Source organism: Acanthopagrus latus, chromosome 8 (genome assembly GCF_904848185.1).
Source record: "Acanthopagrus latus isolate v.2019 chromosome 8, fAcaLat1.1, whole genome shotgun sequence".
Classification (NCBI taxonomy): Eukaryota; Metazoa; Chordata; class Actinopteri; order Spariformes; family Sparidae; genus Acanthopagrus; species Acanthopagrus latus.
The window spans coordinates 7,200,984-7,225,373 of record NC_051046.1 but is presented as its reverse complement, the minus strand read 5'-3'; the positions used below and the strand labels follow the sequence as shown (position 1 = coordinate 7,225,373).

The window sequence follows — 24,390 nt, the reverse complement described above, 5'->3', positions numbered from 1 at the left end:
TGAGTTTATTAACAGTTTTGTCCATTAAATGCTCCTTTTTTCCTAGTTTTTTTTTTTTTTTAATCCACGTGACTGATTGTGTGTGTCGATTTCTGTCCACATGAATATTAAACCCACAGGTCAGAGGTCAAGAGAGCGAAGATGGCCTCTGCTGCGGTCGCTCTCTCCGTCTCAGTGCGCTGGATCTCGGTGTTTCTCCTGCTCATCTTCATTCAGATTTTAACCTCCCAGATGCTTTTTGCTGGTGTGTTCATCCTCTCCGACGAGACCCTCATCAGCCCCTTTCTCTTTTGTGTCACATGTGAAGACGGCGAGCTGTCCTGCGGCGAGCGGTACAGGAGCCCTGAGGATGGAGCTGAATCTGAGCTAAAGATTAACATCCTCACCCCGCTGGTTGTCCTGTGTTTGTACGTCCCAGTGGTGCTCGTGGCCTTTGCCCTGCTGACCGCGCTCTTAGCATCTTACGCCAAAGACAGAGCGGCACTCCGGTTCAGCATGGCCTGCCAGGCTGCATCAAGCCTTCTCATCCTGACCGGACTCACTGCTTTTCTGCTGCTCAATGAGTCGTACGCGCGCTTGGAGCACATGACCCTCGGGTTCTATACCTGTGTGGGCGTTCAAGTTCAGCTGGGTTTCGTCGCTGTGCTGACCCACCTGGCGGGAACGAGGCTGACGTCTGACTGGGATCAGACGGGCCCGAATAAAAAGTTGTCCTGCACTTGGTGACGGAAGGGAAACTTAAATTGTGAAGCCAAGAGTATTAATGAGGGACTGATCACACTGGATTTCCTTTTGACTGTTAGACTTATTTTGTTACACGTTCTTTGTTATGTTCTCAAGACACAACGTCAAATCTTTGCTTAACGGTCGAGCTGATGATACCGTGGCAACATCCGACTCACAGATGCTGATAATTATTTTTTCTAAACGTACACTGTTTGACAAAATAGCATCATAATTTAGTACGGTTGAGGTTAATGCTGCTGACGACTGAATGATGTAATGAGTGTTCACAGAATTTATGATTAACTGTATTTAGGTTGACCTTTTGTTAAATAAACTCGAACGAACTGTGCTTTCTTTGGAGCGCTGTTTTTAAATCCCAGACGAAACTTGTGTGTGAGTGTGACGGCCAACAGTGTCAAAACTGTAAATATCTTACTAAAACAACAGAAATGTGGCCTGTTTTCTCCGATATGCACGGCTGAAAGGGAATTAAATAGTGTAAAAGGGTGGCAGATTAATAGATTCAGTGCTGACAATTGCTGTTTTCACACTGCTTGTTCCTGAAAAAAAAACAAAAAACCTTAGTATGTACAAATACCTGCTATGTCATCAAGTGGAAAAATATCTAGAGAACATTGATTCATACTCAAATGTAAGAGTATGCTTTAATGAAATCTGCCACTGGTTCCTGTAAATTAGGAAGTTATGTTGTGTTTGCCCGTAAAAAGAAGAAGTTACAGAGATGCAGTTTAGCGCAAAGCAAACCACTGACAAGTCTTCAGTACTTTCCGCAAAGACACAAAACTATCTAACCACAAAAACTCTGGTGGAAAAAAAAAAAACAGTACTAAATTGACTTCCAAGGAATTTGTGTTCATTCAGAGCACACTGACCTCTAAATCAGACAAAACAACAACTAAATGTGTGATAAAGTGGCAGGTTAAAATATATAAAACATGCTGAAGGGAGCTCAGGCTCTGTGTAATTAAAAGTTATAACCAGAGACATCAATTAAAGGATCTTGTTCCTAAATATGTAGCTTTCTGACGGAGCTGTTCACAAAGTAATTTGTGTGGCATTCCCCTTTAGGGGAAAAAAAAAATTCCATTTAGTTCAAACACCTTACAAGGCTTCGTGCACGCGTTTCAGCTCAGTTCATCTTCAGGTGAAGAAGATTTCTCGCACGAGCCGTAAGGCATCATCCTCCTCCGCTGCATCTGCTGGCAGCTGCGAGCGCTCATGTTCCTTCTCAGCCTCCAGTTCAGCTTCCACGAGACCGCCACGATCCTGAACCGGTCCTGACCTCTGACCCTCCGGTCCCTGATGCTGCAGGCTCCCGGTGTACGGCAATGTTTCCACCTCCGTGATGTCCAAGTCCGATTCGGAGACGTACGTCGCCTCCAGGTCATCACCGCTGTCCGAGGACGGCTCCTCTAAAGGCTCTGCTGCCGTCTCTGCTATCGTCTCTGAGGTCGCTGGGTTTTCTTTCCTCCTCACAGTCGTGTCTTCTGCCTCGTCCTCAACCTGTTGTGGGGGTCAATAACTCAAGTTTTACACAGTGCTTCAACTAATATCCTGCAATTTAGCTCCACTTCAAAATGATGACAGACAGGATTTAAAATAGTTATTTTTATTTTTTTTTTTTTTGCTTGTACATGCAAGTTAGCTAAGAGCACAAACTGGGACTACCTGGAGATTTGCTATAGTACTCTGAAACAGTATGAAAGCCTTCGCTAGGGTCAAAATATTTGATTTTCACCAATATCATCCTTTTAATTCACTCTTTAAAAAAATATAATCTCAACATAATAAACAATACCAACATGTGTTTTTTCCCATAAATATCCACAATAAGTGGGTCTTTCAGGGCACGTTTTCCACACTATGGATTTAAATTAAATTTATAGTTAAACGGAGAGAAACAGCGCCACCTTCTGGTCAGTGACGTCATCGCAGGAGGCGTGGGTAAGAAAGGACACGGCCGCCTCCACCAGCTCCTTCTCGTCCATTAAGTAGAAAGCAGCCCTGGGGGAAACACATCAGCACGTTTCTGTGAGTCAGATTCACTTGAGGACACTTAACTGAAGCATGAAACAGACACTCTGTGGTGTTTTATTTCCACTACCTCGCAGTTTTCCGTTTCCTCCTGCTCTTCAGCGGCTCCGACTTCACTTTCACTCCGCTTCTCGCCATCCACGGCGGCAGCGTGCGGAGCCTGTCCGCCATGTTCACTGTGTTTGTGTTAAACCTCACCGCATTTGTTCAGTAGGGAATAAAAGGTTACTGAAGGGGACTGATCCACCGGTCAGTGGATGATAGATGAGGAACAAGACAACAGGAGAGCTGCGTGTTGGTGTAGTCATGTGACCACTCCTGCTGATGGAGGCTGTAGTGCCTCCCAGCGGACAAACAGGCGAACTACAGCCCAAATATTATCAGTATTATTATTTTTTTTAATGGAATAATTCCTCTTTTTACATGTAATAAAGGTGATGTGGGTGGTGGTTTTTGCAACTATCATATCTGACCACTAATGCCAGTTATTTGTATGGTAAATCCACCCCTGTGAATAAGTGTTACATTGTCACAGGAGTCGTTTAATCTTTAAAATCATCACATTTAAGTTGTTGTTTTGAATGCAACTTAATCTGCAGAAAGCGACTCATGCTTTCAGATGAATGTAGTAATTTAAAAGGTGTGATGTTTCCATCTTAAATGCTTAAAACATTGTCATATTTGTAAAAGTACCCAAAAAAACAGTTAAATAATCAGTATCATACATTGCACGAATGTATTTGAAGCTCCACTGGTGTTTAGCCACACTTAACTGTCTTTAATCAAAACTTTTATGGCATTTTTGAAGTAGTTTTTTGTTGACATAAGGTCAACTGGTCACATCCCAGTTCGTCTACAGAAACTGAAAACAGTACAAGACGACATATTAGGAATGAGGAATTAAAAAAAAAAAATACAGACAATGCAAAAAATAGTTGAACAAAAACAAAATTGTCTTCCTGCTACATGACTGCTGATGCCCCTTGTTGTGTCCTTATTGAATGCTCTTCACTTAATAGCGAAACAACTATATCTGTACAGTTAAAGTTGACAAATGCAAGAATGTGTAAGATTCTGTTTACCACCTGAAAGGTATGAAAACTATGATTCCACTTCTCTCTCCACCCTCCTTCACTTCCATCTCCTGCAAATGCAACAGCACACTTACATAAACACACACACACACACACACACACACACACACACACACTGTACAGTTCATCGCTGTTTGATTTAATCAGGGTTGCAGTCGTCTGCTGTGTAATTAAAGCTGTGTATTGCAAAGTCTGATCATTCAACTTCAGATCTCTCCCTCGAGCCTCTCTGTTCTCTCAGCTCGCTCACACCGGCGCTTACTTACTCACACATTTTGATCTGCACATGGCATCTCATGGCCGAAATACAAAAAGAATACCACTTTTTGCTTTGTTTTACTCCAGATGTGGTCAGATGTCTTTTTTCTTTTTTTTTTTTTTAAATAGCTGAAGTGCATTCTTGGTGTGGCCGGTCATCCTTAAAGCTCCAGTGGCTTTGAGTTCTGTGTGCCTTGTTCTGGCCCTCGGATAATCCATGCTAGTCTACTCGCATGACACATTTTCCCCTCTTTTCTCCTCCCTCTGTCCTTTCATCACTGTCTTCCAATCCCCAGTTTATTCAAAACAACCTTGTATCAGACTCTCACTTTCTGTCACTTCGTACCCAAAGCTGCCTCCTCTCACTCAGGCCTTTTAATTATGTCTCTAAAGCCTCTCTCTTCAAGTGCTTAGGCCTTGATTGCAAATACCAGCTTTGTATATTTGACTAAATTAAAAAGTGGAGGGAAAGAAAAAAAAAAAAAATCCAGAGGCAGAGAGCATGTTAACAGCCAGATGCACGCACAATGTCACTTTTCCTAAAGCTTTCGAGTTCAGCGCAGACACATAAACAGACGCCCGAGAAGAGAAAAATCTCCCGCTGCATCATTATTATTCACTGCAGATGTCAACTGCAGCTCTTTGAGAAATAACTGTATTACTGACATTTTTCCGCTTGTGTTGCATATTTATCTTTTGTAACACTGCTAGAAAAAAAAAAAAGGGAAAAGTCAGCCTGTTTCTAGACACGACTGAACTGGTTTCTAGTGAATCACACCGATGGGCTCCAGTCTTTTCTCCTGCAGAGCTGCTTAGATAACAGCAGCTCATCAGTCACAAGACGTAAGTCACAATCATCATTAACTCGTTACCAGAGTTGTTAGAGGAATGATTTAAACGTTCAGAAAAGGTTGAAGAACTTAAAGTGGCATTGAACTCACCCCCTCCTCCCTCCCTCCCTCCCTCCCTCCCTTCCTCCCTCCAGGCTTTCTGCCACATCCACAGATCAGGCCCCGCTAAGAAGATTTCTGCTTGCTAATGGAGTAAAGCTTGTCACTGCTTGACTTGCTGCTGAATTTTTGTGGGTCAGAATATGGCCAAAATGTCTGCTGTCGTGAGCGCGGCAGCACTGTGCTTCATTCTCTGACACTCTTAAGTCTTTTTTTTTAAAAATAATGTTTAAAACTGCGATACACATTGATCCAGTATATGTACATTTAATCTGGTATAAAGATGAGAGGCTGTTGTGTAGAGTTGGACGTAAATGACCTGACGAGGGAAGATTCTTTACCTTTCCTAATCCATATCCCCTCTCGTTTTCCTCTTTACATATTCTCCTTACTCTGAAGGCTCTAATTGGTCCGGACCAGACTAATCTTCCAGTTTTATTTCTTGGCTTAACCCTGCTTTGAGTAAGGGTCGTTGCCATTGGCCATCTGTCCCAGAAGAGCGCTCCTTGTGATTGGCCATATGGCGTAAGAGAGAGAGAGAGAGAGAGAGAGAGATTTCGGAGGAGCTGAATGTTTAAATTGAATGGAGATATTCCAACTGGTCACGGAAGGGAGTATTTGTGTGTGTGTGTGTGTGTGTGAGTGTGTGTGTGTTGCAGATGCAGACTTTGCTAAAAAAAAAGAAAAAGTTCTTTAGTTCTTGTGTAGAAAAACAAACATCTTCAAATGTCTGTCAGATGAGTTCAGACTCTCACAGCCTGACATCATCAGGAGAACAGGAAGTCTTTTGGCTCCCACTTGGGTTTGATTGCTGTAAATTGCATGAGAGCCAATTATTGCCTTTTTAATAAAATCATGTTCAGCACAATCTTTCAGCACTCATCCGGCGTATTAATGTGCTGTTGTTGTTTGTTTCCATTCTGTCAACCTCTTGAATATATAATAATGTAACATTTCTGCAATTAAAATGTCAAACGCATTTCACTTGCGAGGGAGGAAGTCTGTGAACAGGACTGAACGTAACGTGACTGAAAGTTTAAAACACTGTCTCCTCCGTGAACAATCCTGCCTGAGACACACAGAAAGAGTTTCATCAGCAGTGGTGGTTGTGCAACAGTAAAGACAACAACTCCCATGATCCCGCACTTCTCAGGTCTTTTGTTCTGAGTGGCTGACGTTACGTGCTGTGCTTTTTTTTTTTTTTTTGTTCATCGATTCCCAAATGTGATTCACGTCACGTCTTGTGCACATTTTCATTTCAGGAAGCTGGATGTTGACCAAAGCAAATGTTGAAGCAAGTGTAAATTGATTATGAGTTGTGTCATTAGCTAATCTCTATGTCAGTTGGCAACAGCGAAGCAAAACAGGACCTTTTCTTTATGCAGTAATAATTCAGGGATTGTCAAATAGAAATGGAAAAATTACACTGTGGCATTTTGTGAAGATCAGGTACTGGATCATTAGAAAGCCATGGTGACAGGTAAAGAAGGTTTTTACTGGGCAGTCCACCAGAAAAACAGCTCATCAACATCCTTCAGATACCCCTCTCCTCACCTTTAGGTTGTTTTTTTGTAAAGTTGCAGGCGTTACATCATTCCAGGTTTTGCGTCACATTTGAGGAAAGTGCTTTGGAGGACAAACTCCCCAATGACATACCCTGAATAACAAAAAAAAAAAATTGTTTTGCCTCAAAATATTCATTTGCACCAGGATGTACACAGTTCGGGTTTGATCTCAAAAGGAACAAAAGACTAGAGGAAGAAAAAGAAGTGAAGGAGGGATTTTTGCGTCCAGTCGCAGAATTGCAAATCGCAGATTAGTGGGAATCAAAAGTCTTCTGTGAAACTGTGTTTGTTTCTCATGATTGCTTCTGTCTCTGATAAACTGGTCGTTAGAAGATATGATCAAACATCAGACACAACGAGCCTTACATGTACATTTTTTAATCAGTACATAAAAGATGCAGCACTTAACTGTAACGGGATGAAAAGAAGAACTGACCTAAATGATCTAAACACAGATGAACGTGGAGGTTAAAGCTGTCAACCTTTTTTTGTTTTTAACAATTGGGTTGTTGTGACTTGTAGTATTGTTTTCCTGATCTGTTGTCATATGGGCTGCAGATAAAGAGTTTGTGAGTTTGTCATCAGCGCTTCCTGCTGCATGATATCCCATATGTCTAAATCTGTCTAGAAATGGGATATTTGTGTTTAGTCTCAGGGTCTGGGACTCTTGGGACCGTCTGGACTTGGATCTTAAGCCGGTTATTATGTAAGAATCGTCTATACGGATGATTAAATGTCATGTCAAAATTGTGTCAAGACCATTTTAATATTGAAAAATAAAGAAAAAAAAGGAGTAAGTAAATAATTTACACTGAAGTGAAGGCTTCAGTGTTTCTTTTTCCCCCTCAGCTGAGTGATGGATCTCTCAAACTGTGCTGTGCATGAGGGTGATTATTTGTGACATAATCTACAGTTGCAGCGTAAAAACGCCCATGGTGACCGTTCCACCCTGCCACCCTATTAAAGTCGGGACCCGTACGGAGGCCACTGTGCCTCCGCATCGACAGTAATAGGCCAAATCCACAGGGATTTCCCGCCAATCACCGGCTCGTGGCACTATCTTAATGACTTTTTCCTCGCAAGCTGATAAAAGTGCTTTTCCTCTAAATTCGACAATCTGTTGTGTTTTTTTTTTTTCTTTTTCTTTTTACCGCACTGGGCATCTCTAGAAACACTGGCACCGATTCAAAGCGAGTCCATACAGTGTATTACTATAGCAGTAAAGTGCTTTAAAATAGATAAAGAGCCCCTGGGACCCTCTGAGCTCCGTTGTTACATGGGGCTGCTGAACTGCATCAAACGCCCCGCTGTGTAATCCCTGACCTTAAGCCCTGACCTTCCTCGAAAGCTTGTTTTTCCTCCAGACAGACAAAAGTCATTTTCAGATTCAAGACAGGCACACGCGATCATGCAGACAGAGCATGTATGTGTTCTTTCACGGTTCAAAAAGAAAGACCGGGTGTTGGTGGAAGTCGTTTTCACCCGGCGGTGACACCTGGCTCACTCAGCCGTGGACCGCCAAATTAAAGATGTTAATTTCATCCTTAAGCACACGCTAATAAGAGCAATCACTTGCCTGGTTACGAGTCCAATCAAAATGCTAATTACAATTCCCGGCCCCCGCGAAAAGAAATGTGGAGGATTCATTATCCTCCTTTCGTTCTACTTTTTCTGTCTCTGCCTTCCTTTTCGGTGGCATCCCGTTTGAAATAATGTGTTGGACTGTGCAAAAACGTGTCCGACTGCCTTCACATTACAGCTGATTTCTTGTATTGCGTGTAGGGAATGAGTCTAATTTACAGTTGTTGAAGGAAGAGCAGCGCTTTTTTGTGGATAAAGTTTGATGTGGGAGATTTTGTGGATGTCACTGGGAGGATGTTGAACTGTGCAGATGCTCACTGGTGTAAGCTTTAAGAAGGGGCACGGTTACACGTGTGCATGCAAACGTTTCATGTGTCAAAAAAGGGAGAAATCCCAATATTTCATTCCCTTTGAAGAGAGCCTGGTGGTTTTTATCACTGCTCTTGGTAGAGGAAGGTTTCTAGTGGTTGTTTTTGTTCACATTTCTCTACAGGGAGACATATTCTTCTGTTTTCATAATTTATTTTGGGTAACTACTAGAAAAGGTACACATCCTTTTTTGCTGAAAACTCATCAGTTTCTTTATACAGTCCAGCACTGCAGCACTGTATTTCCCCTCCATCGGTTTTAGCTCCTGTCTCTTTGAGGCCTCTCTCCAATACCCGCTCTGCTCTGATTCGTCAGCTCACACATGCCTGAGCCAGCACCGTGTCTCACATGTCTCTGCTCGGTTCTGTCGTGTTTGCATCTTCCGGTTAACGTCATGTCTACCGGTAATACAGGGTGTAATGTGTGCAAATGTGTGACATGGTGACATAGTGTGATGTCAAGAAGTCACAGAAGTAACTACTGATGAGGCCTTCAGGAGCTGTGTTTTTCTGTAGGAGATAGGGGCTCCCATTGGTGTAAACACTGGGCTTTTTTTTAACTTTCAAGACCTTTTACATCTACAAGAACACTGCAGGAAGGGAAAGCAATGAAAGAGCACATTTGGCCCCCTTAAGTGTGAAAGTTAGCAAAAACATGTACAAGGTCGAGACGGGGCGAGATAAGATGTTTTGCTAAAAGAAGTCTTGATTTTATTTTATTCAAGCTTCAGTTGAGTAAGTAATACTCTTTTTTTGGGGGGGAACATTGCATTCAAATCATTGAATACTCTTCATCAGCTTATTGAGCATGTCTTGCAGAGGGAGCACCCACGGCTGCAGCACTGAACTCTGATTTCATAAAGCACTTTATTCTAAATTAGAGGCAAATGCAAGGCCTCAAGGACACGCCACTTTTATTGAAGCCTTTCCAACAATGCAATAACTGAAAAGGATTTTCAAGAAAGCACAGTATATCCACTGGCTTCAGGTTGTTATCGCACCTGTCTTTTTCCCTTCAGCAGCAGCAGCTGCAGCAGCTGCACAGGTCGACAGTCTTGGTAGAAATCGTCTTTTGTTCCACTTTGATCCCCGTCTCTGTCAAAAACCCCTAAAAACCTCTGCTTTCTAGGTCCCCGATTGCCTCAGAAGAAGCTGGCGCACCAGCTTGGTTGCCATGGCGACAGATGCAGATTTGAAGCCCTTTGATGTGCAGTAAACAAAGGTGTGCGAGTGTCAGTTTGTCACGCCTGTGTTTGTGTTTGTGTGTTTGTGTTTGTGTGTTTGTGTTTGTGTGTGTGTGTTGACTGGATGAGTGACAGTCGGACAGACAGAGGGTAACAGGCAGTGATCGCGCTACAAAAGTAACATCTGGTCATCTGTAACAGCTGGTTTTCAAAGAGACAACCTGTCACTCGCACTTTGTCGCTTCAGTTCACGTCCCTCCACACCGGGCCCAGAAACTAAATGATTCATGCATCTCAGAGGCGACACTTTCACTTTACCGTCATTCACACGGGAGTCGTGTCCCTTTAAATCACAGGCCCAGATGATGCAAGTTTATGATCAGCATATATTATTTTGGGGTGTGTGTGTGCGCCTGTGTGTTCATCTCCTGCTGAATTAATTTACCCCGAGGTTGTTACTGCAGAAGGAAAACTGGTCCCACCTTACTGAATAATGATGGCCTTGGAGACTTTGAAAAGGCGGCCCCGGGGGTTTCTCAAAGGATGTGTTGCTTTGAGCTTCGCTGAGTTGTGTGTGTGTGTGTGTGTGTGTGTGTGTGTCTGTGTGTGTGTGTGTGATTTTTTTTTTCCCCTTCTCACTTTGGGTGTTTGTTTCAAGAGTTTTTATGTGAGGAGCAGAAAAATTCCAGGATGTAGGGAAAAAAAAAAGAAAGGAAAGGAAAATAAGATCGCAATCAGCAGAAAAATAGAGCACAATTAATGTAGGTTAGACTTGCTCAACATGAAATTACACACACTGATGAGACGCTCGCTCCACAGCTGCAGATGTGGTGAGATGATGCACCTTCCTTTTAGACAGTGGTGGAGTGTAACTCACTGCATTCACACAGACTTGATTTGCAGATGAACACACACGATCAGCTCGTAACATTCACCTGATGAATTGTCAAAGTGCTGTAAATAAAACTGTAAATAAAGAACTTCAAACTACCTCCAGTAGCTACAAAATAAAAACCCTGCATCAAATTGTGTTCATGAGTAATTTAAATTAATAATATAAAAACAGTTAACGAATGTGTCTAGTGATCATTACAAATGGTTATCATGTAAACTAAGGTGTTAATTTGTACATTATTTAAAGATTTATAAAGATGCTGTTACATTAGTCAATACAGTAGTAAGCTGTTTTTGTTTGCATATTAATTAAGATCATTACTAATATTAACCAGCTATGTGGCTGATAAACACCATGTTAAATGGTGATGACCGTCCACTTTCAGGTCCATCCTCTTACTTTTCTATATACTTAAAGGGTAAGATCACCAAAAAATTGAATTATTATAAAGATTAGTCATTATTCACTCACCCATCGTGCTGATGGAAAGTCGGATGAAGTCATTAAATTTCTGGAGCTTCACTGTAAATCGGCGCTGTCACATTGTTCTAAACAACTGAAGCCGATGGGGACTTGTTTTAAAATGCGTGAAATGAAGATAAAGAATAACTTAAAATGGTCTTGCACAGTTTACCTGGCGTTATCCGAGTCTCTGGAAGATCCCGCGTTGATTTAAAAAGACTTTATTTACACCTTCTGTCTGCTCCTGCTTTATGCTTCAGACTAACGACTTCAGCTCGCAGGCTGCAGTGAAGATTTCAGCTATAAAAAAAGGGTGTAAATAAGGTCTGTGTAAAAGAATTTGGGATCTCGGGGCTTCTGAGAACTTGGATTATGCCGAACGAGCCATTTCATGCCTTTTGTTTTGTTTTGTTTCAGAGCTACACTGTTTTTGCTGTCGGCTAATCTTCGCTAATGTGCACAAACCTTGAACAAGCTTTGTGACGTGGCCACAGAGGTGTGAAAGGCACGGATGGATGAGAATATCTCACTCACTTGCATGTGGGCGTCCGTCTGTGTGAGTGTCTTCGGCTGCCACGCTGGCCCTGTCCATCTTAAAGCCATTACAATCAGCTGAAGATGGATGGATCTGCCTGTAGGACACGGTGACACTCTCTGCTGTTAGTTAGGCAACACATCAAACGAGAGTCTCCATCACACCAGATCTTGGCTTCCGTCTCCATCTTTTCTGCAGCTCTCGCCAGATTCTTGAGGGCTGTAGGCGCCATGTGTCCTTCAAGGCAAACGAGGACAGACACCAGGCAGCGTGTCCTGCCCCTCTTCCTGCTCAGATGCGCACAGGAACGCGGTGTTGACTTGATTTATTCCAAGCGAGTCTTTTGGCACAGGTGTCCTGTGTGCGAATGTCACCCTGCATCAGCTAATTAGATTATTATTCTACTATATATATATATATGTTTTTTAATGGGAATTCCTGATGTTAGTTCAGCATAATGACAAACACGCTCGGAGAGGATTATCATATCACTTATTACTCGTGTATGAAGACGCACATGCGCAATCGGCTGCGCCCCCTTCTCGCGCCAACTGAGCCCAATCTTAAAACCAGGAGCCGCCGCAGACAGATGATCCGTTTTTACTTGAGAGGACAGATCGGTCTCAGTCTGACACACACTCTGCAGGAACAGCGTCACCGCGCCGGGGGGAAGAAAAACAAACAAACTGTGCTCATCCTTTCAGTTTTGTGGCGAAGGAGAAGTTCATCATCATCATCATCATCATCATCATCATCATCATCTTCTTCTTCTTCAGCTGCTTCCTGCTCCTGAAGCGTCTCCCAGCGTGACCAGTGGGATTAGGATGAAAAGGTGAAAGTTGGGTCTGTTTTTTTTAGGGGAGGTGAATCAGCGGTTCTTAACATGCGCTAATCCGGACCACGGCCAGAGGGATGTAAGGGACACACAGTTGGTCAAGTTTGAAACGTCAAAAAAAAACCTTCCAGAGAGACGGATTTCAGCAGAGAGGATGCGTGTAGGTGAGTGCGATGATCCGTGTTTGCATGATTTAGGGGCGTTTGATGAAATTGTCTTTGTGTGTGTGTGTGTGTGTGTGTGTGTGTGTGTGTGTGTGTGTGTGTGTGTGTGTGTGTGTGTGTGTGTGTGTGTGTGTGAGTCTGAAGGAGAGGCTGAGGGAGTTTCTAATCTTTGGGCATCTTTGTATTTTTACATGTCGTTGTTTCCTGGCACATTTTTGTCTCTAAACTTCTGCACAAAATAATCAAGCACGGATCTGTTTTCCTCGAGACATTTGTTAAAAAGAAAGAAAGAAAGAAAGAAAGAAAGAAAGAAAGAAAGAAAGGAGAACGACCAACTAATCTGTGTGTGTTTGAGCGTCGTTCCTCTGGTGTAAAAGGTCCGCGGTGCTGAAGTGACAGCGACACATTTGCGCAATCTGCTCCGCTGGTATTAAATAAATAAATAAATAAATAAATAAATAAATAAATAAATAAATAAATAAATAAAGACTTAAGTTTTGCAAGAAAGTAATAATAATCCACGTTTTCAGGGGGGAAATCTGTTTTCTCTCTTGGATCAGCTTGTGGTGGCTCAGTGCCTGGACAGGAGGATTTGGGCTGCTGCCTCAGTTTCTCCTCCTCCTCGTCCTCCACACACACACACACACACACACACACACACACACACACACACACACACACACAGTATATGGTCTCTGTTTAAGTGGTTCAGTGTGATAGATTAGAAACCTGAATTCTTCCATAAAGCCGCGTTGTCAGGCTGCTGGAGACATTGTGAAGACAGACAGTCTAATTAAATTTCGCTTCACTTTCATAAACCTGCCATCAATTGATTGAAAGTGGATAAAAGACTCTTTGTCACAGCACCTTGCTGCAGGTGAAGGTTTTTACTGGATGTCCGCTTTGAGTATCTTCAGATATATTCAACTTGTTGGCATTTTAATGAGAGCTGCAACGATGAATTGATCAATAGAGAATGAAAATGAATTGGCAATTCGATTCACTTTGAATTTTGATGGAAAAATGTCAAACGCCTGCTGGTTCCAGCTTCTTAAACGTGAGGATTTGCTGCTCTGCTCATCATTTATGATGGTGATGAAGAGTCTTTGGGATTGACACTGTCGTTGGACGAAATAAGTCATTTGAAGACGTTATTTTGCGCGATTTTTGGATCCAAAACCGATAAAAGGGAGTAAAATATTTCGAATATTGATTTATCGGCTTGTGCACAGATTTTTTGCTGTGAACAATCAGATGTGGTTATCAGACACTTAAAGATTTTGAATGTCTGCAGGATATTTGACAGATTAACAATAAACTTTATAGCACAAAATGTCATTGGTGCATGGAAAACACTAAAATTACTGGCAATTTAAGAATTATACATATCCTAAGGATGTTTTTCTGTGTCAGTAAAACAAAACAAAAAAAAATCCATATTGACTGATATCATCGACATACAGATCTGTGAAAGGCCGCCATCAGCTGAAAATATCAGCCCATCGATATATCGGTCAGGCTCTAGAATGACACATTTAGGGTCCAGCAGTCAATCATCAACGACAGCTGATGCTACTTCCTGTTCCTGAACACAGATACGAGCGATTTATGGAAGAAATGTTTTTGGGTTTTTTTTTTTTTTTAGAGCTGTGTTACAACAAACTTCTTGTTGTGTATTATAAATGCTGATTTGTGAGTGGACACTTGCTGCAACATGCCAACATGCCACTTTGGTGAAAACTCAAAGCAGAATTTTAGTGCCCTGGTGCCTTCGGGCGAGATGCTCTATTTAGGTCATATTTTATGTAATTGGCACAAATGTGGCACAAGGTATTATTTCACGGGCATTTTGTTATTTACCATGAGACGTCCTCGCGTAGCATCGTGTCAGACGGCAGATTGTCCGCAGCTTATATTCTCTGTGTTTCACATGAACCTCGGAGAGAAAAGGAGGATAAGGAGGGTGCAAAAGTAGGAGGAAGAGTTAAAGCAGGCAGATGGTGGAAGCTCCATGTCCTTATTCTCTCCCTGACATGCTTTTGAACTCTCGGTCTGTTATATACATTCAGTGGATTCAGCCGAGTGCACTGAGACAACGGGCACAGACACACAAATCCTGCTAAGCTCCTTCTTTCCTTCATTCCATAATTGTACCCTTCCTCACACGCTGTCGGCTTCTTTTACAGCCTGGATATTTCTCCTATTCATTGAGGAGGGATTTACTCTGGCACAAAAGACCAAAGGTAAGATTGATAAGTTCACTGCTCTTCTTTGATAGGTGGATTACATGAAATCAAGACACACGGTCACAGTTTTTCTTTTGGACGTTTAGATGTATTTCTCAGGTGTTGATCGTCTCCACGTTGGATCCGTAGCTGCGCTAATGATTTTTCCACGTGTCTCTTGGCTGTCGTGCTCATGCAGATGGAGGCGCAGGATCAAAAGGGGTCAAACCGTCTCAGCGGCCGCAGCATTCTCGTCACTGTGGAAACTGGGTACGAAACACAGATGGTGGCAGCTTCAGCTCCCCAAACTACCCGCGTACGTACCCTCCCAACAAGGAGTGCCTGTACGTACTGGAAGGTAACCAACGACCTACACCTGAGCCAGATTTTGATATTAAATAAGGTCTGGCCTTTTCGGGAGCTCCAGGGGAAATTCAAGGAAAATTCAAGGAACAAAGTAGCACTTAGATCCGTGGTGATCAAGAATTCAGTCCGTCGCTTTGATCGTCTCTGTCTTCTCAAGAATAACATCATCACTGCTCATTGTAAATAATTAACAGGATTTCTCGTTTCATGGATCATATTCACATGCAGCTTCCAGTTTCCTCTGATGTCACGCTCAGGACGGGAAGCCTAAACGCCGGGATAATGAAGGGAACCAGACAAATCTTTATGATTTCTGGACTGATCTGCAACTGACAAGATGATGGATAGTGGAGGGACGTTGGGTGATTTCAAGGTTAAACAACATATTTAATAACCCGTTAGCTTACGTTAGCATTGAACCCCTTCTCTCTAACTATAACATGCTATTTATATTTTCCAAAATGTGCCCAACAGCACTCAAACCATCCTTGGAGAAGTTTACTCAAGGAAGGGGTGCGTTTCATTCGATTGCCTGTCACTACTTCCTGGATATGGAAATCTGAGATCAACGCTAAAATTAGCATGAATAAAACCTAATCAGCAGCGGTGGATGTTTAATGGTTCATTGACCACAAGTGAAGCTCAGATTTGTGTTCATTCAAGTTTACGCACACAGTGTTTATCTCCCCCAAACAGCCAGATTACTCAACACTCAACATTATAGAACATCAACACCCGACAAGGGAGGTGACTTCTGCTGCTCGCTGCTTCTGTCAGGTCGATAAACATGAAGAAGATAAATCGCATTTAAAAAAAAAAAAATCTCTGAGCTCTCCTCAGAATCAGATGTGATCCCGGGTGTTTATTCTCCAGAGGTTCAGGCTCTGTCTGAACCCAAATCTCTAGTGGGTTCAAATCTCCACAAACCCTCGACAACATCTTTTGTTTTGTTTTGATTTAACGCCTCCTAGTGGCAGAATTGACTTTTTTTGTGTGTTTGTGTATTTACCTTTCGATTCCAGACTTAAATAAATGTGTCCAAGATGTGCATTTATATATTTTAGACTGAATTTCAACTTTTCCTATTGTATCGTGCAGCATGTCTCAAACAGTAATGGTAGCGAGGAAGTGGCTGTATGCTTGTCAGATTGCCTTTCTTTGTGGGGCTTACAGCCTGTAAAAAAGCAGAAGTACGACCTTCCCCGCAATGAGTTTGATGGCAGAGAAAAACTGCCGCCGTGTGAATATGCTGACAGACGATAACTCTTCACAGTGCATTCCTCATTATTTCGCAGCACAACAACTGCATTAAACTTTGCTGCTCCCGGAGCTCTCAAAACAGCCTGACCTTCTGTAATTAGATATAAAACCGGATATAAGATATTGTTTTCACTGTTCTTACTATTCTCTGCTAGCATTATATCCCTGAATCACCTGTGTGGCAGTAGATGTGACCCAGCGCTCTGCTTCCCTCAGCTCTGCCCCGCCAGAGGATAGAGCTGCTGTTCGATGAGACCTTCTACATCGAGGCCTCGTTCGAGTGTCGCTTCGACCACATCGAGGTGCGCGACGGCCCCTTCAGCTTCTCGCCGCTCATCAATCGCTTCTGCGGCTCTGCGACACCGGGGCTCGTCCTCTCCAGCGGACGCTTCATGTGGATCCGCTTCTTCAGCGATGAAGAGCTGGAGGGGATCGGCTTCCGGGTTCAGTACAGCTTCACCGCAGGTGATCAAAACACAGCGGGGCGGTTTGTTGTTTCCCTCCCGCAGGGCAAATTTCTCACCTGGCTCACCTGTTATTAGCAACAATCTATCTCCAGTGGTGATGCCTCTGATCATGTGATGCCTCACCATCTGTCTTTATGATTTTCCCCCGAAGACCCTGAATTTCATCTGCATATTGGGGGACTCTTAAACCCTATCCCAGGTAGGCCGAACACCCAGCTCAACCCACTCAAATAACTTTAGTTGTTGCGTCTTTGTGATGCAAAAGTCACGACGATTCCTTTCACCTACACCTCTAATCTCCTTTTCTGTCTTTTGTTTTCTTACCCTCGGTTGCTGTCTGTGGGTCAGATTGTCAGTTTGAGCTGTCCGGGGCAGACGGCCTGATCCGCTCCAGTCAGGTAGAGGAGGAGTATAAAGTGAAGCCCGACCAGGCGGTGGACTGCATCTGGACCATACGAGCCCCACCAAACAACAGGGTATGGCATGTGACACGTTGACGTTTTACATATCTGCCAGTTTTCTGATGCACAACAACAGAATAAGCTCCAACCGCATCACCTCAATAGATGTCGGCAAAACCAGGGGTATGTTGATACTTGATATTTCTTTAACTTGGTCTGGTTTGTTTTTGACACAAAATCCACCTGGCAAGGGTTAGGAAGAGAGTCTGTTGTGGCAAACACAGCTAGAAATGTCTCAAAATCCACTTAAAAATATTCTGTTTTCATGTGGAAGTTGTTGCAACGTCTTCTTAAAAATATGCACCACAAACACAGCCGGAAAAATAAAAATTTTTGGGCTGAAGACATCTCAAACTGCGGTCTCTCAGACAGGTGTTATGCCATCATCATCCCTGTCTCCTCCTTAAAATAAAGACGAATCACACACATGTGATATGAAATGTTCATATGCTATTGATAAAACATACAAACTTAGAGCTTCCAGAGTTTGCAGAAGAGTACAATGCCAATATAGTATTCTGCCGACTGGGCTGTAAGCTTCATTCCCCGATTCATCCACGTGTAATAACAGGATGTGTGCTAAAGTGCTGATAAAAGTAAAAGTATGGAAAAGAGATGACTAGTAACTCTCTGTAATGCAATTTTGATGAAAAAAAACTGTGTCGAGTGCCTTTGGAAAAACTGGAAAAAGAGTACCTCAAAAACCAGAGAACATCCAGGCACAGGAAAATTATCAAATGAGGAATAATATGTTAAAAAGCCTTTATTGTTGTGGCTACATGATTTAAAATTCCAGCATGTTTGGACCTCCAGGTCTTCACTGTGGTCTGACATTAAGTTGAGGAGAGGAAATATAATGCACTGGGGTCAAACAGTGCAGCGGTTAAAATCTAATATCGTGATACGTTTGTTTCATCCCTTCGGATAATGACAAAGTCAAATCATGTGGATTTCAATTTCATATCAAAAAATCCTATGGATGTGCTTTTGTTATCTAACATCCCCTGACAATAAACCCACAGCGTGACATGTGTGCACATAATATGTAAAGCATGACATATGATTTGATAATCCAACATACTGTAAGCACACGTACAGTAAAGCTGCTGGATTTGATCTATATTTCATCCTTTAATGCAGCGATGCCTGAAAAACAGGACACGTCTTGTTACGGCGAAGCACATAAACTGAACTGCATGAAAAATGAACAAAATGTGGAGTAAATCCCCCCTCGGTGGGTTTCCTCCGGGTACTCCGGTTTCCCCCACCATCGAAACATGCACATTAGATTGATTCTCCAGTCAGTGTCAGTGTAGAGTACCAGTTTCACCATGTTGCACATTGTATATGTGACATAAATAAAGATTCTTCTTCTTCTTCTTCTTCTTCTTCTTCTTCTTCTTCTTCTTCTTCTTCTTCTTCTTCTTCTTCTTCTTCTTCTTCACAATGCTTGTCCCAGATTTACCTGCGATTCTTGGAATACCAGATGGAAAACTCAAATGAGTGTAAGAAGAACTTTGTGGCTGTTTATGATGGCAGTAATGCCATTGAGGACCTGAAGGTAATACAATTTATATTATGTGTATATATGATCTTTATTACGTGTATCTACATTTTGTGAGCCTCTTGATCTGATGAACCTCATTTAATTTATTGCAAATCCTGTTGCATTATAGTTCCTAATCTCTCTCTCCTTCTGCTACACAGCAGGGTTAATCTTTCTATGTAAAACATTCTTACAGTATTTGAATTCTAATTATGTAGCAACTGTTCTACAGAACATGGCTCCAACGAGACCTCACATCACACAGTGTAAGACAGAAAGAAAAATGGTGCGTGGTTTCTTGCAGGCCAAGTTTTGTAGTACAGTAGCTAATGACATCATGCTGGACACCGGTGTGGGAGTGGTGAGGATGTGGGCTGATGAGACGAGCCGTCTCAGCCGCTTTCGGATGCTCTTCACCATATTTGCAGACCGTGAGTTTCTTCCTCTTGAGATTACGCTGAACTTCTGACATTTTCTTTCAGTGCCAAGTTGCTTTTTGTGGTGTCTGTGGCTGTGACAGTGAAAATACAGTGTTGTGGCAGCACCCTCCCGTGGTTTCTCTTCCATACTGCAGCTTTTTTTTTCTAAGTGTAAAGTTTTCTTGCATGATGTATAACAATCATACAGAAATGCTCAGGTTTAATGACAGATCTGTAATCAAAAAGCACGACTTTGACCGAGAATGAAAGGAAACGGAAAGATTTCCCGGCTGCTGATATGCTAACTGTGTTTTCTGTGTTTCAGCTCCCTGTTCGAGCAGCGCATTCTTCTGCCACAGCAACATGTGCATCAACACTTCTCTGGTGTGCAACGGCATACAGAACTGTGTCTTCCCCTGGGATGAAAGCAACTGCAAAGGTAGTCCACTCCTGCCGAAGCTCTGTGTGACTCTCTCTTTAAAAACCCTCTGTGCTGTGATGACAATGAGTTGTGTCGTGTGATGCAATATGATGCATGTCACGTCTGGTCTGTTGTGTCACATTGAGCCTCCTTGAGGATCTGTGGCTAAAATTTAAAAGATATTTCTCAGACAGGACACTCAGCCAGTCTTTTATTTTTGACCCTGTGACTACAGTATTATAGAGTATTAGATATTTGTAGATGTTGGAATACAGTACAGAATATCCCTTTGAAATTTCCTCTTGGCAGGAAAACAATGATCTCATCATCTTCAGCAGCTTTCGAGCCAAAAGACCTCCAGGACCTTTTGGCTGTTTAGTGGCTCCCAAGCACCTCCATTGATTTAAATGGCTGTTAATCACGGCTTTGGCTTTTAGTGAAGGCTCTGAATTGTTCCTGGCAAGCAAAGATACAGACTGTCCCGACAGGGGCGATAACCGGTAAATGACTGATGTACTCTCAGTACCTCTAAATGTCCCTCATATTTCACATCTCGTTCTCACTCTCTTCTTATCCGTCACCCAGAGAAAAAGAGCAAAGGTATCTTTCACCAGATTACAAAGACTCACGGGACAGTAATCTGCGTGTCTACGGGAGTGGTGCTGCTGCTGCTCATCATCTCCATCCTGGTACAGGTCAAACAGCCTCGAAAAAAGGTAAGGGAGACAAGTCGCAATCAAATCATTCAGCCCCAAAATGTTGGTGCAGAAGCAGCTAATTCATTCAAGTGTGTTCAATCACAATTTAAAGGTGTTGGTACGTAAGAATAACCTGTTCCAACGAGGCGACCTGCAGGAGGTGTTTGACCCTCCGCACTACGAGCTCTTTACGCTCAGGGACAAGGTCAGTTTGATCAGTTTGTTACATTATCAGCTGCTCTCTGTGACCTTCTTCTAAAGCTACAAATGTACTGACATGATCCTCTTTAGGAGATGTCTGGGGACCTCGGGGAGTTATCAGAGGAACTTCAGTCCCTGCAGGCGCTCAGACGATCCTCATCGGGCTCACGATGCATTCACGAACACCACTGTGGCTCCCAGGTTTCTGTCAACTCCCTCAAAGCCAGCCAAGGTGCGCACGGCCTGGGCAGGGGATCCATGGAGCTTCCCTCTTTCAGAGGAGACTTCCAGAGCAGCTTACCCCCCCTCGGGGACTTGAGCAGCAGCCTGCGGAAAAAGAGCTGGCCTAGCATGAAACCTGGTCGAATGCAGGGCCATCATGTGATGGGAGATAGAGTAATGGGGCGGCAGGATAGAGTAATGGAAGAGGATGAAGAGGATGACGAAGATGGAAGGTATGATGTGTATGTACGCAGAGGAGGAAGTCGACGAGGGAACTTTGAAATGGCCCAGCAAAGATCCTTGTCCATGGACTTCTGAGAAGGAAAGACAAGGTTAACACGTTGCGCAGAAACAACTTTTCGATCAGTGTCGAACTTTGGGGGCAGAACTTTTAATTCAACACCACAGAGAGGACGTTTCATCCTCTGCTCGCCTCCTTCTCCGTGAGGTTGGGAAACACAGTCTGTTACAGAGCAGTGCTCCAGCAGCTGCAGCACTGCCAACTCTGCTCAGATGGTGTATCTGATGGTGTTGTTCCCTAGAAATTCATAATTAATGTCGCCCCAGGAACATCGTATCAAAACACAAAACAGCAGCACATCTGGAGTGAAATGTCGTAGCTGAGTGGGTTAAATATTAAAAAAGTCTTGGCTTTGTGATCCGTTTGGAACATGTGGTTTTATTTTTGAGTTGATTTTCAGTTTCTTTTCAGTTTCGGGTCACTGTTTCGTGAGCTCCAGACAACAAAAATACTTGGTTGGGTTTGTGGTTTGGGGAAAAATACACCCTGTGAAAACGTTTGACTTGTGGAAAAGAGGATGCCTTTTCCCACATGTGTACTTCTCCCTCCTCATTTCCTCTCTTTTCTTCGCTGAGTCATCAAACTTTGAGATTATAAAAACGTGATTGGTCAGTTATGATGACGGTCCTGGAGCAGCAATCATTATAAAGCTCCAGGAACAACACCGGCATGGCAATCATGCCCACCCAGACACTGAAACTACTGACAGGAAGCTGTTATCAAATGTGTGATCAGTGTTAAAGGGAAGATGGACGATGATGCTGTGTATTGTTCTTGTCATCAGTATATTTTGTTAAATACATTGTACTGTAAAGCCAGTAGATTTTATTGAAATATGTTCTCAGTCAGTGTTTTGGGATGTTTTAGAAGAAAGAGTGACTACATTTTATGCAAACAATGAAAATAATCTTCCCACAGTTAATGTGAGATCTGTCATTACCTGTATTAAAGAATAAACAAAAAGACATTTCTGCACCGTTAGTTTAAGAAACTAGTCTCATCTTGCCTTTGACATGGAGCCATTTTCACCATTAATAGTGGCGCAGTAATCGCGCCTGCTCACCGGGAGGGAGGAAGGTGTTGATGTGGAAACTCCTTAAAGGTGTGTCCCACTCGTCTACTGGCTGGAATTTCCCATATAAAGTTTATCGCCAGGCTGTGGTGTTGTTTATTCCGATATTATAACCCCCAAAAACTACTGAACTATTTCCCAGAGAGCACAACAAACGTGGAATAAAAACTTTATTACAAGCTGATAAAAAGCTGTAATGATTTAAAAATGAATTGGAACAGTGTGGGTGCCAGTTCTGACACTGAAAAACAAGTTAAATGAACTGAAAGAGAAAGTTGTTTTTTTCTTTTATCTCATCGGACCGCGATAAACAACACAATGTACATCTTTGCCCGATGGCTTTAAAGGATAAGTTCACACAAATAATGAAACTGCAGTAGTCATCTACTCAACCACATATTGATGGAAAGTCAGGTGAAGTTTTGCAGTCCACAGAAAGCTTCTGGAACTTCACAGCAAAACATAGATGGGGGCTTGTTTTTAAATGTTGAAAGTAACTAGAAAAAAAACCCCAAACACCTAAAAGACTCAAGGCAGCTTCACCTTCATGACACATGTTTGAGCTTGTGCTCCCACTTCAGACATGGTGGGAGGTTTTAGCTTAGATACCCAAGACCTGGAGGTTGAGTAGATAACGACTGAACTGTCATTTTGGAGTGAACTCATCCTTTAACATGTTGTATCCTAATGATGATGTGGATGATTATGCTAATGGGAGATTTGTTCCATATGCTGTTTCCCTGAGGTCTATTTTTGACTTCTCCCTTTCCCTTTTACTTCTACTCACACGTGTGCAGCGTTGTGTGCCAACGCACTTAGATAACCTTGGAGCTGCAGGGCACAACACATTTAGAAAATCCAGAAAGTCAAGCAAGCCACCGCCTGGCAGTTTAGTCAGCAAGTCTGCAGGGTTCATTCGTCATATTCAGAAGATTCACTGGGCAGATAATTTATGGAGCAACTATGCGTACGCACAGGCAAACACATGAACATGCAGCCCTGTGGCCACAGTATGGCTGGTGTCTCTGCCGCTGTTCAAATAATGACCAAACAGATGTGAGCCGCTCATAATGACTTCAAACAAGGGACGGGATTTATCACATCTCCGTGTTTCCCAGGCACTGAACATATCCGCTTTTTCTGTAACGCTGCGGTGCACAGTCATTATTCTTCTCACATGATATCCATGAATAGGCAGGATATCTGGGGCACATCGGGTGATGGATTGCTCGAAGGAAATTAAAATTAGGTGAAGCTGATGCAGGCTGTATGGCTTTCTAAAACAATTCGGATCCGTGAACATAGATAATATAAAAGGGTTTATTCTTTCCTCAACTGAATCCACACTGAACACAATGGAGGAACCTACAGCTCCGCCTGACAGAACAAAACTTCTCTCATCTATTTTTTATTGTTACATGCCTTGTGTAATGTATAACCTTCACGTTTTCTTCTTTGTATCAGTCCCACGTATAGGTGACTGCGCGGCCTTCCACAAAGGACCTGTGTGCACAGTCAGAACTGAACATTTACTTTCCTCAACTGAACAAGTTTGCTTTACAGTGCAGCAGATAAATCCTTGAGTCAGCTGATCAGTTACATAATCAGGAGCAGGTTTGCCTCGCAGAGTTCAACTCAGTTCCAAACGTTTGAACATGACGTTTAAGACGCTATAACATAACAACACACTCGTCTGGGCACCCGTGTTTGTGTGCGTTAACAACCGTATAGCTGATAAGCTGCATGTGCGAGCTCAGTTACATAAGCGCGTGTTACTTTTTATGAGCCATGTTAAAAGTTGCGGCGACAAAGCAGACGTGACGAGGCAGATATTGTGTTCCTTTTTGGTCTGCGACAACTCAGCATTCCTCAAGGCTGCAACGCGTTCTGTACGCCATGCTGCCAGAGACTTATGTCATCACAGGTGACACGCTGCTTCTGCAATGACACTGCGAGCTGTACAACCCCGACAGGTTTCCCATCATTCTTGTCTTGAACTGCAGAGTACAGAGACACTGTTGAGTAAGTCAGTACAACAATTGGTTTAAAAGAGCTTTAT

The 24,390-nt window shown here is 42.8% G+C and overlaps 2 protein-coding genes across 4 annotated transcripts; one reads left to right on the top strand and one right to left on the bottom strand.

Moving 5' to 3' along the window:
• Positions 1-1,372: 1,372 nt before the first annotated feature.
• On the bottom strand, positions 1,373-3,139 carry si:ch211-127m7.2. The gene is made up of 3 exons (XM_037106101.1): positions 2,852-3,139; positions 2,658-2,751; positions 1,373-2,250 (listed from the first exon to the last, which is right to left on the bottom strand). Exons 1-3 carry the CDS (start codon positions 2,950-2,952, stop codon positions 1,888-1,890), a joined length of 558 nt encoding a protein of 185 aa, XP_036961996.1. The 5' UTR covers positions 2,953-3,139; the 3' UTR covers positions 1,373-1,887.
• Positions 2,685-22,240, top strand: neto2b (neuropilin (NRP) and tolloid (TLL)-like 2b). Of its 3 annotated transcripts, XM_037106093.1 has the most exons (14): positions 2,739-2,778; positions 9,727-9,819; positions 11,556-12,672; positions 14,859-14,915; positions 15,097-15,255; positions 16,740-16,988; positions 17,142-17,189; positions 17,339-17,466; positions 18,911-19,012; positions 19,302-19,428; positions 19,742-19,855; positions 20,423-20,553; positions 20,648-20,740; positions 20,827-22,240. In XM_037106093.1, the coding sequence occupies exons 3-14, from the start codon at positions 12,663-12,665 to the stop codon at positions 21,274-21,276; spliced, it is 1,668 nt and encodes a 555-aa protein (XP_036961988.1). In that variant the 5' UTR covers positions 2,739-2,778; positions 9,727-9,819; positions 11,556-12,662; the 3' UTR covers positions 21,277-22,240. The 3 variants fall into 3 exon arrangements, with proteins under 3 accessions (XP_036961989.1, XP_036961990.1, XP_036961988.1); XM_037106094.1 differs by lacking the exon at positions 9,727-9,819 and having other exon boundaries at positions 2,685-2,778; XM_037106095.1 differs by lacking the exon at positions 9,727-9,819 and having other exon boundaries at positions 2,703-2,778; positions 12,532-12,672.
• The last annotated feature ends 2,150 nt before the right edge of the window (positions 22,241-24,390 follow it).